This window comes from Polypterus senegalus, chromosome 3 (assembly GCF_016835505.1).
Source record: "Polypterus senegalus isolate Bchr_013 chromosome 3, ASM1683550v1, whole genome shotgun sequence".
NCBI classification, from domain to species: Eukaryota; Metazoa; Chordata; class Cladistia; order Polypteriformes; family Polypteridae; genus Polypterus; species Polypterus senegalus.
Window position 1 is genome coordinate 44,180,283 of NC_053156.1, and position 13,182 is coordinate 44,193,464.

General features: G+C 42.3%; 1 protein-coding gene across 4 annotated transcripts in view; it reads left to right on the forward strand.

The window, feature by feature from the left end:
- LOC120525084 (disks large homolog 4) overlaps nucleotides 1–13,182 on the forward strand; it is a 593,143-nt gene that overhangs the window by 247,323 nt on the left and 332,638 nt on the right. The window contains exon 1 of one of the 4 annotated variants that reach the window (XM_039747070.1): nucleotides 3,817–3,952. The exons of 1 other annotated variant lie outside the window; for it this stretch is intronic. In XM_039747070.1, the coding sequence (XP_039603004.1) occupies nucleotides 3,836–3,952 (117 nt within the window). In that variant the 5' untranslated portion in view covers nucleotides 3,817–3,835. Of the gene's footprint in view, nucleotides 1–3,816; nucleotides 3,953–13,182 lie in introns of those variants that run through there. 2 more of the 4 variants (XM_039747066.1, XM_039747067.1) reach the window with 2 other exon arrangements.

Genomic DNA, 13,182 nt, shown 5'->3' on the forward strand with positions numbered 1-13,182 from the left:
ACCAGGACATCATTTAATGTTAAAGTGGTTCTCGGTGGTCCATTTCACTCTCAAATGAAACTTTCCTGGGTTGTGTGGTTCCTTGTATGACCGTTTATAAAAGAGCCGTTTCATTCCGGCAAGGGTTCTTTGCATATGAAATTGGTTCTTTGGACTTTGAAAAGGTTCCTAATTTGTGGACAAAACAGAACTCTTTAATGTGTATTCATACAACCGATCAAGACATCCTTAACTCAGCCACTGTTTGCACCAAGAGTCCTTATAAAGTTAGGAACACATTCGTATTTCACAAATGTACAGTATTTATAGTTATTTATGGAGTCCATTATGGATCTAAGTAAAGGGTTTTTTAGGGAACAAAAAAAAAATGTTTCCCCCACCCATGGCATTGCTCTGAAGAACCTTGGCACCTTTGTTTTTCAGAGTGTTTAGGGCACTCTCTTACACACACACCTACCAATTCGGACTCAGTGATTAACCTAACAGTCTAACCTGCCCGGGGTCAGTGATCAAGTCCTTGGCAAACACACAGACAACGACAGATTATAGGAAGGTGTATCAGTGAGGCGGCAGAGTCAATGCACTGCGCCACCATGCTGCCTCTTCATAGCCACATTCAAAACCCCAAGGCAAAATAAGTTAAGTGAAACCTTCGGCCATCGAGCTTTAAATGAAAGACAATAAGGGAAAGCCGCAAAGAAACATGTCGATGAGATCAAATCAGGAGTATACAGTAACAGCGTGTATGAAGGACTTGTGTGTTAACGTACGAATGGACTAAACAGATGGTGGAGCTTCACTATCTGGATGAGAAGAGTAAAAAGCTTCAGACTGAAGCCTTGGCAGAATTGTAGGGACATCAGAAATCGTACACTGACTGATGGGGACGGCAGGGTGGCATAGATGATAAAACTGTCATTCAAGCGTCATTTAGGAGTTAGCGGGGTATTCTCTTCGACTCGGTGATTTTTGTGTTAGACTCCAATGAACCTTTGTGCGAAGAAGTGTGAAGAACCAGCAGAATGAAAAATTGAGCTGAGTTAGCTAGCAACGTGTGATCGTTAATCAGATAAGTAAATGTAGAACGGCACAGTTATTAAAGCGGGCATGAATCGATTGTGGGGCAGCAGAGCCGTGGCACTTGTGTGCGCCCTCCGTGTGATTCTGTCAATGCGGTGTCTGCACGTTCTCTCCGAGTTTCTCGATGTGCAGGTGAGCTCAAGGGGCATTTGAGTACAGGAGTGTGGTTGGGTGAATGGCCCCTACCATGCACTGCTGTCCCGTCCATTGTCTAACCCGCTGAATCCGAATAGGGTCACGGGGGTCTGCTGGAGCCAATCCCAGCCAACAAGGCAGGAACCACTCCTGGGCAGGGTGCCAACCCACCGCAGGACACACACAAACACACCCACGGGCCAATTTAGAATCGCCAATCCACCTAACCTGCATGTCTTTGGATTGTGGGTGGAAACCGGAGCGCCCGGAGGAAACCCACGCAGACACGGGGAGAACATGCAAACTCCACGCAGGGAGGACCCGGGAAGCGAACCTAACTGCGAGGCAGCAGCGCTACCACTGCGCCACCGTGCCGCCCCTGCTGTCCCGTGCTGGTACTTAATGTTTCACCCATTGGCCGGTAGGATCAATTTACACCACTAATTTAGAATTACCGTTAAATAATCTCTTGAATTAGGATTGCACATCCATCCATCCATTATCCAACCGGCTATATCCTGACTACAGGGTCACGGGGATCTGCTGAAGCCAATCCCAGCGAACACTGGGCGCAAGGGAGGAACAAACCACCACTGAACAGGGCGCCAGCCCACCGCAAGGTATACTGTACACACACACCAAGCACACACACTAGGATCGCCAATGCACCTAACCTGCATGTCTTTGGACTGTGGGAGGAAACCGGAGCGCCCGGAGGAAACCCACGCAGACACGGGGAGAACATGCAAACTCCACGCAGGGAGGACACGGGAAGCGAACCCAGGTCTCCTAAGGCAGCGATTGGACAGGTACGTCTAATTTCATTTTGCTCTTGTATCATTTGCATCGTTTAGTTTACTTGTGAGTAGAAATTTTGAATGATGAGGTACGCTGAGATGTTCCCCATGTACGCATTCTTCAATGGACCACCCTAAATGAACACATCAGACAGGTTGTATTGTATTATCTTGCAATTGTAATTTACAGATCGTTTTCTTCCAACACCTCTCACACTTACTTTGCGCACTCTTAAAAATAAAGGCGGCAGAGTGCCAAAGACCCATCCGCATGAAGCTTCCAGAAAGAACTTTAGACCCGTAACAGAATCCAGACAGTAATTAGACAGTAACACATTTATGAAACACCAATGAGTTCTTGATTTTAAAAGATTTCTTTTAAAAGAAAATCCAAATTGAAGTTTTCCTGAACTGTTCCTGCTAGTAGCCTGCTATAAATTAATTATTTCTGTTTTGTCCACATATAAGAAACGTTTTCAAAACCCAAAGAGTCGATTTCATTTACAAAAAATAAATTCCAGAATGAAAAGCTTCTTTGTCAAGCAGTGGAGCTACATGGCGCTATATGGTTTATTACTGGGTCGTGCCATAGAAACCATTTCTTGACAAAGCACCATTTCATTCTGCAAAGGATTCTTTGCATATCAAGTTGATTCTTTGTGCTTTAAAAAACTTCCTGACATGTAGAAACAAAAGATTTTTTATGTTTGGTAGGCTGCAGGAAACTAACAAATTAAGAAAACGTATTATTAGCCTGTGTTATTGGATGTGTGCAGCGAGAATCCTTTCCACATCGTGACCGACTGGTACTTCACATATCTGTTAGGCTACCATCTATTCATCGGTTATTCACTCTATGAGGACTGTTACAGATATAAATAAATAAAATGTATTTTTGTGCGGTTGGATCTTTTGGGAAGCAAAAATAGTTCGTTCTGAAGAAACGTCCTGGCACCTTTATTGTTAAGAGTGTAGCCCCAGTATTTTAAGAGTGCTGCTGCGCTGCCAGACATTGGACATTTTCTGTTGCCAGCCATTTTACTATTACACGAACCCATTTATCAAGTTACATTTTTCTTTTCTCCATTTAAATCTCCTATGCGTATCACTTTATTCTCCAAGTGACTATTTAATGAACTGATATATTTTCAACCTAATGCTTTTTTCGTTCTAATTTTCTAGGTATTGAACGATTCCGAATTTTCCTTTTTGCGCTATAAAACACTACGCTCTACTCAAGGCGATATATACAATAAAGATTGCTTAACTGATGTTCGAGCCTTACCGTCAATAATCTAGATTCTTCCCACTTTCCAAAAACATGCAGTTTGCTTGACTGTTGTGTATAAAGTGGACCGGTGTAAGTGAATGTGGGTGTTCTTGTTAAGAGTCCGGCTTCCCATCCAGAAATAGTGCCCGTTACTGCTGGAACAGGTTCTACAGGGTGAACAGTTCTGCACATTTCATTTTATATTTTAAAAATGGATTGTAATTTAGTCCTATGCCAGTTTGTAAGTCCTGCGTACAATATTGTCGTGCGCTTCTCTTGTGCCGTGTACGGTAGATTATGGAGCCGTAGTAAGAGAGCACCGGGGCTGATTGGCTGTGGGACTCCTAAGTCCGACTGGGCGCGAGTGCGCGCATCGTAACTGACGAGTGCGAGCGTAAAAGAGCCAGGCTGTGGAAAAGTGTAAGGAGATAAAAGGACAGAACAAGCGGAAACTGAAGGGGTACTCTGAACCACTGCTTCTCAGCAGCCAATCGGATTTTGTGCCGGTGTTTCCTTTTTGTTTATTTTTTTTTTCTTTTAAACGTCTCTTTCTATGGGGCTAAGTGTGATGTCACCCCCTTTCAAAAATATAAAGTGCTTCTCGCCGGTTATGTGCCAGTGTAAGGTTGTCTGCAGTAACCGGACCCTGTCATTGATGTTCGGATGCAAGGTAAGTGCTCTGCCCTTCTCGTAAAGAAAATTGTTTTGCAGTTTCAGCTAGACGAACCCCCTTCTGCAGATTGGAATAATGGGGTTGGCAGACGACCCGTTATTGCCTTTTGTTAGGGTTTAAGGGATGGTCAGAAAAAACAGTTCAGAATGCGGAGCTGGTCGCGATTGTTTCTGCCGAAGCTAATTGCAGAGATTCGCGGGCAGGTGATGCGCAGCAAAGTCGCCTTTCTGACAGCCTTTTGGTGACTTCGCGGGAGGCGCCTGCAGTACGCGCAGCTGCCCAGTAAAGCGAACCGGATGCGATCTGGCATTCAGTGGGCGACTGCGCCAGGTAAAGACGTGACAAATGTACGCACGCAGGACGTGACCGGCCGAACCTGGGATGAGCCGTCAGAGGCAGCCCGTTTCATACGAGACCTGCAAGAAGTAAAGCCAAATAACCGCTTGGGATATAAACTGCAAAGCGAGTGTGGGAGAAGCATGTTTGGAAGGTACCAGGAGGGAAACTGGTGGACTGCTGTAAACCAGTCATTTACCATTGCAAGGACGCGAGGATAGCAGTTTATCCCAGTATCAACAGTGGCATTTGCGCCCCTCTGAGTTATTGGAACTGAGTGATTTTCAAGTCAGTATTTCAACTAATAACATGTTTCTGGACTGTGAAAGGAAAGGTTTGGAATATATAAATACTTAACCGATTAATAAATCTTTATTATAATATAATATAATATAATATAATATAATATAATATAATATAATATAATATAATATAATATAATATATGGACTATCTTAAAAACAGAAGGCAAGGTTAAAAAAAATACTAAGCTTAATCATTTCCAATAAATTGTTCCCAAGCAGCATGACGTAAAACAGGACTTCAAGCATCACTTCAAAGAAACGCAGCCATGAAACAATGCCTGGTCGTGATTGCCGTCTTTTCTTTCAGTAGACTTGATAGCAGGAAATATAAACAAACTACAGGGGCTCCTCATATTGGACCCTAATATTTTCTGTGGTTCCTCTTTCCCCCAACTCGGCCATATCTCGTAGCTCATACCCATCCATTCCTCTTTATTCCTTCTTGAATATGTGATGTATGTACGGTGTGATTTTAATAGTAGGAGTTGAACATCTGAGCTGCGATGTTATTTTGTCTCTCAGTACTGAAACTCCATGCGTTATTTCTGCACATCCAAGCATATCTGTGCCCTTTTTGGTGCGTACAGTAAATCTCAAGTAAGCATATATCAAGCACTTGAAACAAAGGAATTGTGCTGCATCAGCAAACATCTAGAAAATGAGACATTTAGGCTGAGTTTTCCAAACCTTATCTTCCTTTTTCAGGGCGTACAGTTGTTAACTTTTTCAGCGCTCTATTGTTTTAGTGCCCATTCATTTGCTTGTCTTCTTTACCTACTGTATAATCATTTAATATTTGCACAGAGTTTTTCTTTTCATGTGTTACATTTAATTATCCATCCATCCATTTTCTAACCCGCTGAATGCGAACACAGGGTCACGGGGGTCTGCTGGAGCCAATCCCAGCCAACACAGGGCACAAGGCAGGAACCAATCCAGGGCAGGGTGCCAACCCACCGCAGACATTTAATTATTTCGAGTGATTTACAAATCACTTTCAGTGATGCCATCACTAGCAGGTGACATCATTCACTCAGGGTCACACTGAGCAGCTTTGCTTCACCAATCAAAATAAACAAAAGTCCATGGTCCATCCATTCATTTCCTAAGCCCATACATTACAGTACTTAGTAAAAATCTTGATGCTTTACAGCCCGCTTTAACCTTATGCCGTAATTCATTTCTTTACTTAGCTGAGACCTTTATTGAAAGCCACTTACAAACCACACAATTATTCTCATGTTCTACTCTTCCAATGTCTGGTACATTAGATGTCTGTTTCTTTAAATGGCGCCCCGCCAGGTAAAGGGAGTCAGTTAGGATCCCAAATGCAAATCTGCATCCTTGTGCAATGTAATCTGGCAATTTAGCCACTAAGCCACACTACCTGTTTCTAATATAGTCAGGAAGTCGTATATTTGAATTTTTCTGGACCTAACGCCAGTGTTTCATTATCCCAACAAGATGATTAAAACAGTGGATAATTAGAAAATTGTGCAGATTTGTGTTCGACCTCTCCATTAGCGTACAACACTGTTGCAGAAAAATGAGCATGAAATTGATCAGAGATTAATTAGATGGCTTCTTATGTATTCTACTAATGGGAGACCCATTGATTAGTGCTGCAGCCTCACAGTTCTGGAGGCGCGGATTCGAATACCAGCCCAGAACCTGTCAGAGTGCAGATTGTGTCTCTGTTGTCTGTGTGTCACGGCCTCCATTGGGCGTAATGTGGGGTGGTCCATGCTGCTGGTATAGTCCGGAAATGACATAAACAGCTACAGACAAAGCATGAAGATTCTTCTAAAGAATCAAAACATGGTAATGGTTTACAAAATTAATTTCCCATCTTTAAAGGAATACACAATTCAAAAAAAATATTTTTTTTTATACGTTACTTACCCCTTGTAGTTTGTAGTAATGGGTGAGAAAAAATGTCAAGTTTTCATGAAGAATGGAAATATCAAAATTTCTGGTAGAACAGGAAAATATGGTGACCAGTGTTGGACAACAGCAAACAATGCCAAGACTGTCCATGAAGAAATCTGCCGTTACTCGGGTCACATAATCCACATGTCAGGTCGCCCTGTCATATGTCCCAAACCCATGTATTTTTACTAAAATATCATTAAATGAGCCTCTCTCGTGAACTAACATTTCCATTTACTTATTTGGCTGATGCTTTTATCCAAGGTGACTTGCAACATTTATGGGTACATTTCTTTGGGTTTTTCACTTGAAGTACAGGCAGCTCAATTGACTTGTTCAGTGTCACAAAGCATCAGGATTTGAACCCACAACCTCAGGGTTTGAAATCTAAAGCCTTAACCACTACACCACACTGTCTAACATGGACTGATGAACTAACATGGAATGCACTTAGCCACGCTCAGGTATATGAATTGTATTCCCGTCTCCCGTCGCTACATTTCTATTCATATCCACACCCGGAGCCCATTGGGATTATTCAGCAGCAGGTCGGGAAACCTCAAAGGTAGTTTGACCTTCTGCTTGTGGAAGTATCTCAGATACACACACTCTCAGGCATATTCTCTTCCTGATAATGTCTTCACTTGCTTTTCTTTAACTTTTAATCTTTAGCTGTATTCATCTCTCAGTGAACTTTGCATTGCCGACATCTTGTGAAGCGCAGTGTTAGCCGATCAATAATCTACTACCGGGCAGGACTTGTGACCAATGAATGAGCTATGGAGGCAGGTCTTCAATTCAAATGCTCGGGTGCATCTGAGTGCTTCTCGTTCAGTTTCCGGAAGTGACTTATTTAACAATATTTTAGTAAAATACACGTGTTTGGGATGTTGGGAGTCTACAGCTGGATGGCTTGATGTGTGGATTATGAGACACAAGCACCGTGAGATTCTTTTCATGGATTTTTGTGAGTGTTAGCTACTCAGCCAACAAATCATTCACAGAAGTGTGTCAAGAAACGCTATGGAGGCTCCTTTATACCAACAGCAATGTGCCTCCATAATGCTTCACTGGGACTGGGACAGTCAAGTCAGAACTTTTCTTTCTTTTTGATTTTCTTGCTTTTGAGTCATTCTGGTGTGTGTTCAGACCAAAGTGTGTATGCATATTTATTTATTTAATTACTTACTTATCTACCTATGTACAGTATGTATTTATTTATTTAAGAAGCTACTGCAAAACCTCAAATTTCCCCCTGGGGACAAATAAAGTTCTATCAATCACTCAATCAATCAATCAATTGGTCAGCATAGACTTCTGTTCCGTCAGAAGATATTCTAGCTCCATTCTGCATGGTATCATGAGATTAAAGGTTTTTCTCAACTATCACTAGAAAGTATATTGGATGAGTAACATATAAAAATGTAATTTTCAAGTGGAGTTTCCCTTGAACGGCTTCAGAAGCTTTGCAGCAGCTTTAGGACAGGTCAACTAGAAAACCCCTTCACACCTCAAAACTGTTGTGGTGCATCACTAAGTCAGAAAACAATTCAGTGGTACAAATACCTCCTCTTTGAATCTATCGTCTGTCTGGCTGTTTTGTATTTAGCACCTTCTCCCATAAAGTGCTTTAGAGTACAAGACCATCGTATGTGTTAGTGCTGCTGTAGTCAACAGGAAAATGCAGCAAGAAGAGAGACTGAAGTGTCACTCGTTGAAGTGAACAGTTTTAAAATGCAATTGGCAAGATGTTGGGACCATAGCCTCGGACAAAGAAGAATCACAGATCGATACAAACTGCAGGATGAGTTGTGGAGGGTGCCAGTCAACTGTACGTACTGTATACAGGGAACCTGCCTGCGGTGTGGCTGATACTTTGGCCAGTAAGCCTTGAGACTGCCAGTTTAATACCCACTGAGGTCTTCCCATGAGATTCTGAGGGAATTGTTTCAACTACCTGTCCCCTGGGGACTTCTGGACTGCAAGTCAGTTTGAATCAAATCTAAATGTGTAAACACAAAGGGAAACGGTGCAAGTGAGAAGGTCAAAGCCTTAGTGGTCCTACCTGCAGGACTGAGAAGGTTGTGTCAAAAGCTGGGGGATCGTAAGCACCATTTCTGGTGCACTGATTGAAAGCGAGAGGGAGACGTGGCAAAGCAGACCTCAGATGGCAGAGGAAAGCCCCCTTTGCAGTCAGATGCCCACTTAGTCACTTAAAGGCCGTGGAGTTCTCCTTTTGCTAAGATGCACCTATTCTGGTTTCAGTGTGGAATGAGAGTCAGTGTTCATGTCTCGGGAGACCAGTGGGTGTGGTGGGCAGTGCACAATGGGATGACTGTCCGTGCAAAAAGAAACCTTTACAATGGCACACCATGCTGACGTTTGAAGGCAATAATGGTGAACTTCATCAGATAGGTTCATGGGGGCATCTGCTAAGGCTTTACACCTTGTAGATGGGTCAAGTATCCAATATGCACTTGTCAACTAGTCCTTGAGATGGCTAGCTACAGCCTTCAGCCTGATCAAGCACATTGTGGAGGGTCTTAACACAGGCTACACTTCTCAGCTGACATGCTTTTCAGTGGCTTTGTGTCGCTATTCATGTTATAAATCATGAGCATTGACCTCCTAATATTCAGTTCAATCCATATTTGGACCTTTTAGACTTACTTTTCTAGTTGTGTGTAATTTCTATCATTCTAACGGCGACTTCGTTATGGTGCCATTTCTGTAGCAATCAGAAATGTTGTTTGTAGAAATGGTACTCATTACCAGTCACATGACAAGCACGTCATGTGACAGTTGGTCTAATTGCATCCCACTGATTGAGGATGGTGGTGCAGAGTGGAGAGCATCTGAGCTTTTGGAATCACAATAAAGTTAACATCAAATATTATTGTTAGGGACAATGTCATTCTGAGTACAACTTTAGTTTAGTGTTTCATGTTTCAATTGTCAAGCCAATCTTTCCATTTTTGTTTTAGTTGTCTGTCCACTGCTCACTTTAAGACTAAGATTATTTGTACTTCAGTTTTGTTTCTTTCATCTCCTGGTAATTTTCTCCTTCATGTCCCCTCCTCTAAGCATTCTTTTCTCACGAGGTGTCCATATGTTCTCCTCATGTTGTAGCTGAGCTGAATTCTTGGAGTACTTTTTAAACCCTGGCCAATCTGACTCTATACATGAATGCTAGAGTGAGGTCATTGAAGTTCCTCTGCCAAAGGAGGTTCTGCCTTTGCTATTTTGTCCACATAGGACAGCTAAAGTGTACAGTCCACTGGTCATGATCCTTTCTTGATTTCCCCTACTGTTCTTCAGCACTAACTCAAAAGTAAAGAGTTGTCTCCTCAGACCCTAACCCCGAATTACTATGCGCCACCCCACCCCCTCAGATCTCAATGAGGAAAGCCATGACTTGGAAATTTCTGCTGTCGTCTCCCTTCAGACAAGCCTGCGTTGGAAAGGGCAGTTTAGTTGTTTTCCTTTATAATATACTAGCTGTCCCCCATGGCTCTGCCCACATAGTAGTGAAACAGGACAAAGTTTAAAAATCAATACACAAATAAAAAGAAATGTAATTCTAGTCAAGTGGAAGGTAGGTACGCTCCAACGTGAACTGTTGCCACTGTTCAGCTCTGATGGGAAAGCATCCCCCGCATGGGGAGAAAAGCACGTGGCCGTGATATCTCTAGCAATCAGCAGCTACCCTCTAAAACACACATAGCTCTGATCTCTCCCGCTCAAAAACGTCAAATACACCTTAACAATCTCTAGATGAGAATTCATTTTGAACAAACAGGTATTGCTAACTAAGCAGAGGCAAGGTACGCTCCAATACGTGGCGAGAGGCAGACTGACTAGAACAAAGGCTGGCACGTGAGTGAGGAGGGCCCTGGCCCCTTCCCCTCTGCCCGCAGCCTCTCTCTCTTATTTGCACAAATAAATTGGTACCGCAAGCCAACTATGATACTTAGCGCAATGAGAGAAGTCGCAGAATCATACAGAATGTTCAAGAAAATTATAAAAAAAAAAACCTAATCTAAATCCTTTAAGTAGTTCTCTCATGAAAATAGGACAGACATACAGAAAGACAGACATTGGATTTTTTATATATATAATATAGATATACATATACAGTTGTGCTTGAAATTTTTTTGAACCCTTTAGAATTTTCTGTATTTCTGCATAAATATGACCTAAAACATCAGCAGATTTTTCACTCAAATCCTAAAAGTAGATAAAGAGAAACCAGTTAAACAAATGAGACAAAAATATTATACTTGGTCATTTATTTATTAAGGAAAATGATTGAATATTACATATTTGTGAGTGGCAAAAGTATGTGAACCTTTGCTTTCAGTATCTGGTGTGACCCCCCTTTGCAGCAAGAAGTGCAACTAAACATTTCTGGTAACTTTTGATCATTCCTGCACACCAGCTTGGAGGAATTTTAGCCCATTCCTCCGTACAGAACAGCTTCAACTCTGGGATGTTGGTGGGTTTCCTCACATGAACTGCTCGCTTCAGGTCCTTCCACAACATTTCGATTGGATTGAGGTCAGGACTTTGACTTGGCCATTCCAAAACATTCATTTCATACCATTCTTTGGTAGAACGACTTGTGTGCTTAGGGTCGTTGTCTTGCTGCATGACTCACCTTCTCTTGAGATTCAGTTTATGGACAGATGTCCTGCCATTTTCCTTTATAATTCTCTGATGTAATTCAAAATTCATTGTTCCATCAGTGAAGGCAAGCCGTCCTCGCCCAGATGCAGCAAAACAGACCCAAACCATGATACTACCACCACCATGTTTCACAGATGGGATAAGGTTCTTATGCTGGAATGCTGTGTTTTCCTTTCTCCAAACATAACGTTTTTCATTTAAACCAAATAGTTCTATTTTGGTCTCATCCGTCCACAAAACGTTCTTCCAATAGCCTTCTGGTTTGTCCACGTGATCTTTGGCAAACTGCAGACGAGCAGCAATGTTTTTTTTGGAGAGCAGTGGCTTTCTCCTTGCAACCCTGCCATGCATGCCATTGTTGTTCAGTGTTCTCCTGATGGTGGACTGATGAACATGAACATTAGCCAATGTGAGTGAGGCCTTCAGTTACTTAGAAGTTACTCTGGGGTCCTTTGTGACCTTGCCGACTATTACATGCCTTGCTCTTGAAGTGATCTTTGCTGGTTGACCACTCCCGGGGAGGGTAACAATGGTCTTGAATTTCCTCCATTTGTACACAATCTGTCTGACTGTGGATTGGTGGAGTCCAAACTCTTTAGAGATGGTTTTGTAACCTTTTCCAGCCTGATGAGCATCAACAACTCTTTTTCTGAGGTCCTCATAAATCTCCTTTGTTCGTGCCATGATACACTTCCACAAACATGTGTTGTGAAGAGCAGACTTTGACAGATTCCTGTTCTTTAAATAACATAGGGTGCCAACTCACACCTGATTGTCATCCCATTGATTGAAAACACCGGACTCGAATTTCACCTTTAAAGTAACTGATCATCCTAGAGATTCACATACTTTTGCCACTCACAAATATGTAATATTCGATGATTTTCCTCAATAAATGTCTCATTTGTTTAACTGTTTTTTCTCTTTATCTACTTTTAGGACTTGAGTGAAAATCTGATGATGTTTTAGGTCATATTTATGCAGAAATATAGAAAATTCGAAAGGGTTCACAAACTTTCAAGCACCACTGTAGTTTGGAAGTGGAAAATGAATTGGATTGGCAGTTGTAAGGATATTTCGCACTTCAGATTGGACGCTGCTGAAATGTAGTCTGATATTTGGCTTGTCTGATTTTTGTGAATATTCTATTCTTAGGTGCACTAAATTAATGGTACTTTAGCTTCTGCACATCACAGCAATAAAAAGCCTTAACAGTGGTGGACATGAACACCGTTATTACTCACTAAAACACTGATACTAAACCTCCTATACATCCCAGTATAGGGACCTACTGTGCTAATGTCACATTTTTTGCACATCGCATCTTGACACCTTTTCTGAACTATTGTTTGCACTTTAAGTCCACCATATTTTTCTATGAGACTAGTGCCAGCTGCCAGCCATGGGGTAAAAGGCCTGATTTGCTTGGGCGTAAGAAGAGCAAGTGCAGGTTTGGTGATTTGCTGATTCTATATTGAGTGCGGGTGGGTGCATCAGTGGGCCCTCCAATTGACTGGTGTCCTGTTTGTGCCCAGTGCTCACCCTGGAGTGAGAATGTCGTAGTTGGTTACAATGTACACGTTCACTTAGCACCACCAGGAGGCTGGTTCCAGAGCTCATAACAGGACCTGGCGAGGCTTTAGTAAAGCACAACTATGCCCAACTCGGTGAGACTTGACAATGCCTTCTGTGACAACAAACGGGAATGTAATCTTAGCAGTACAAAACAAGATCTGTCTACTGGGTATGATGTCTTTGAGCAGTGACTGAATATGGGGAGTGCTGGTCACTGTTCGCCACCTTGTGATAGTGGACTTGACTGGCTCATCCAGGTTCCCATGGAAGACGCCATCACATAAGAAAAAACACCTGGGCCCATCACATTAGATATGGTTTTGTAGAGCAGCGGGTTAAGAACACAGGCTCACAGGGATATGCCAGAAGAGTTGCTTGAATAATTGGACACCATTAA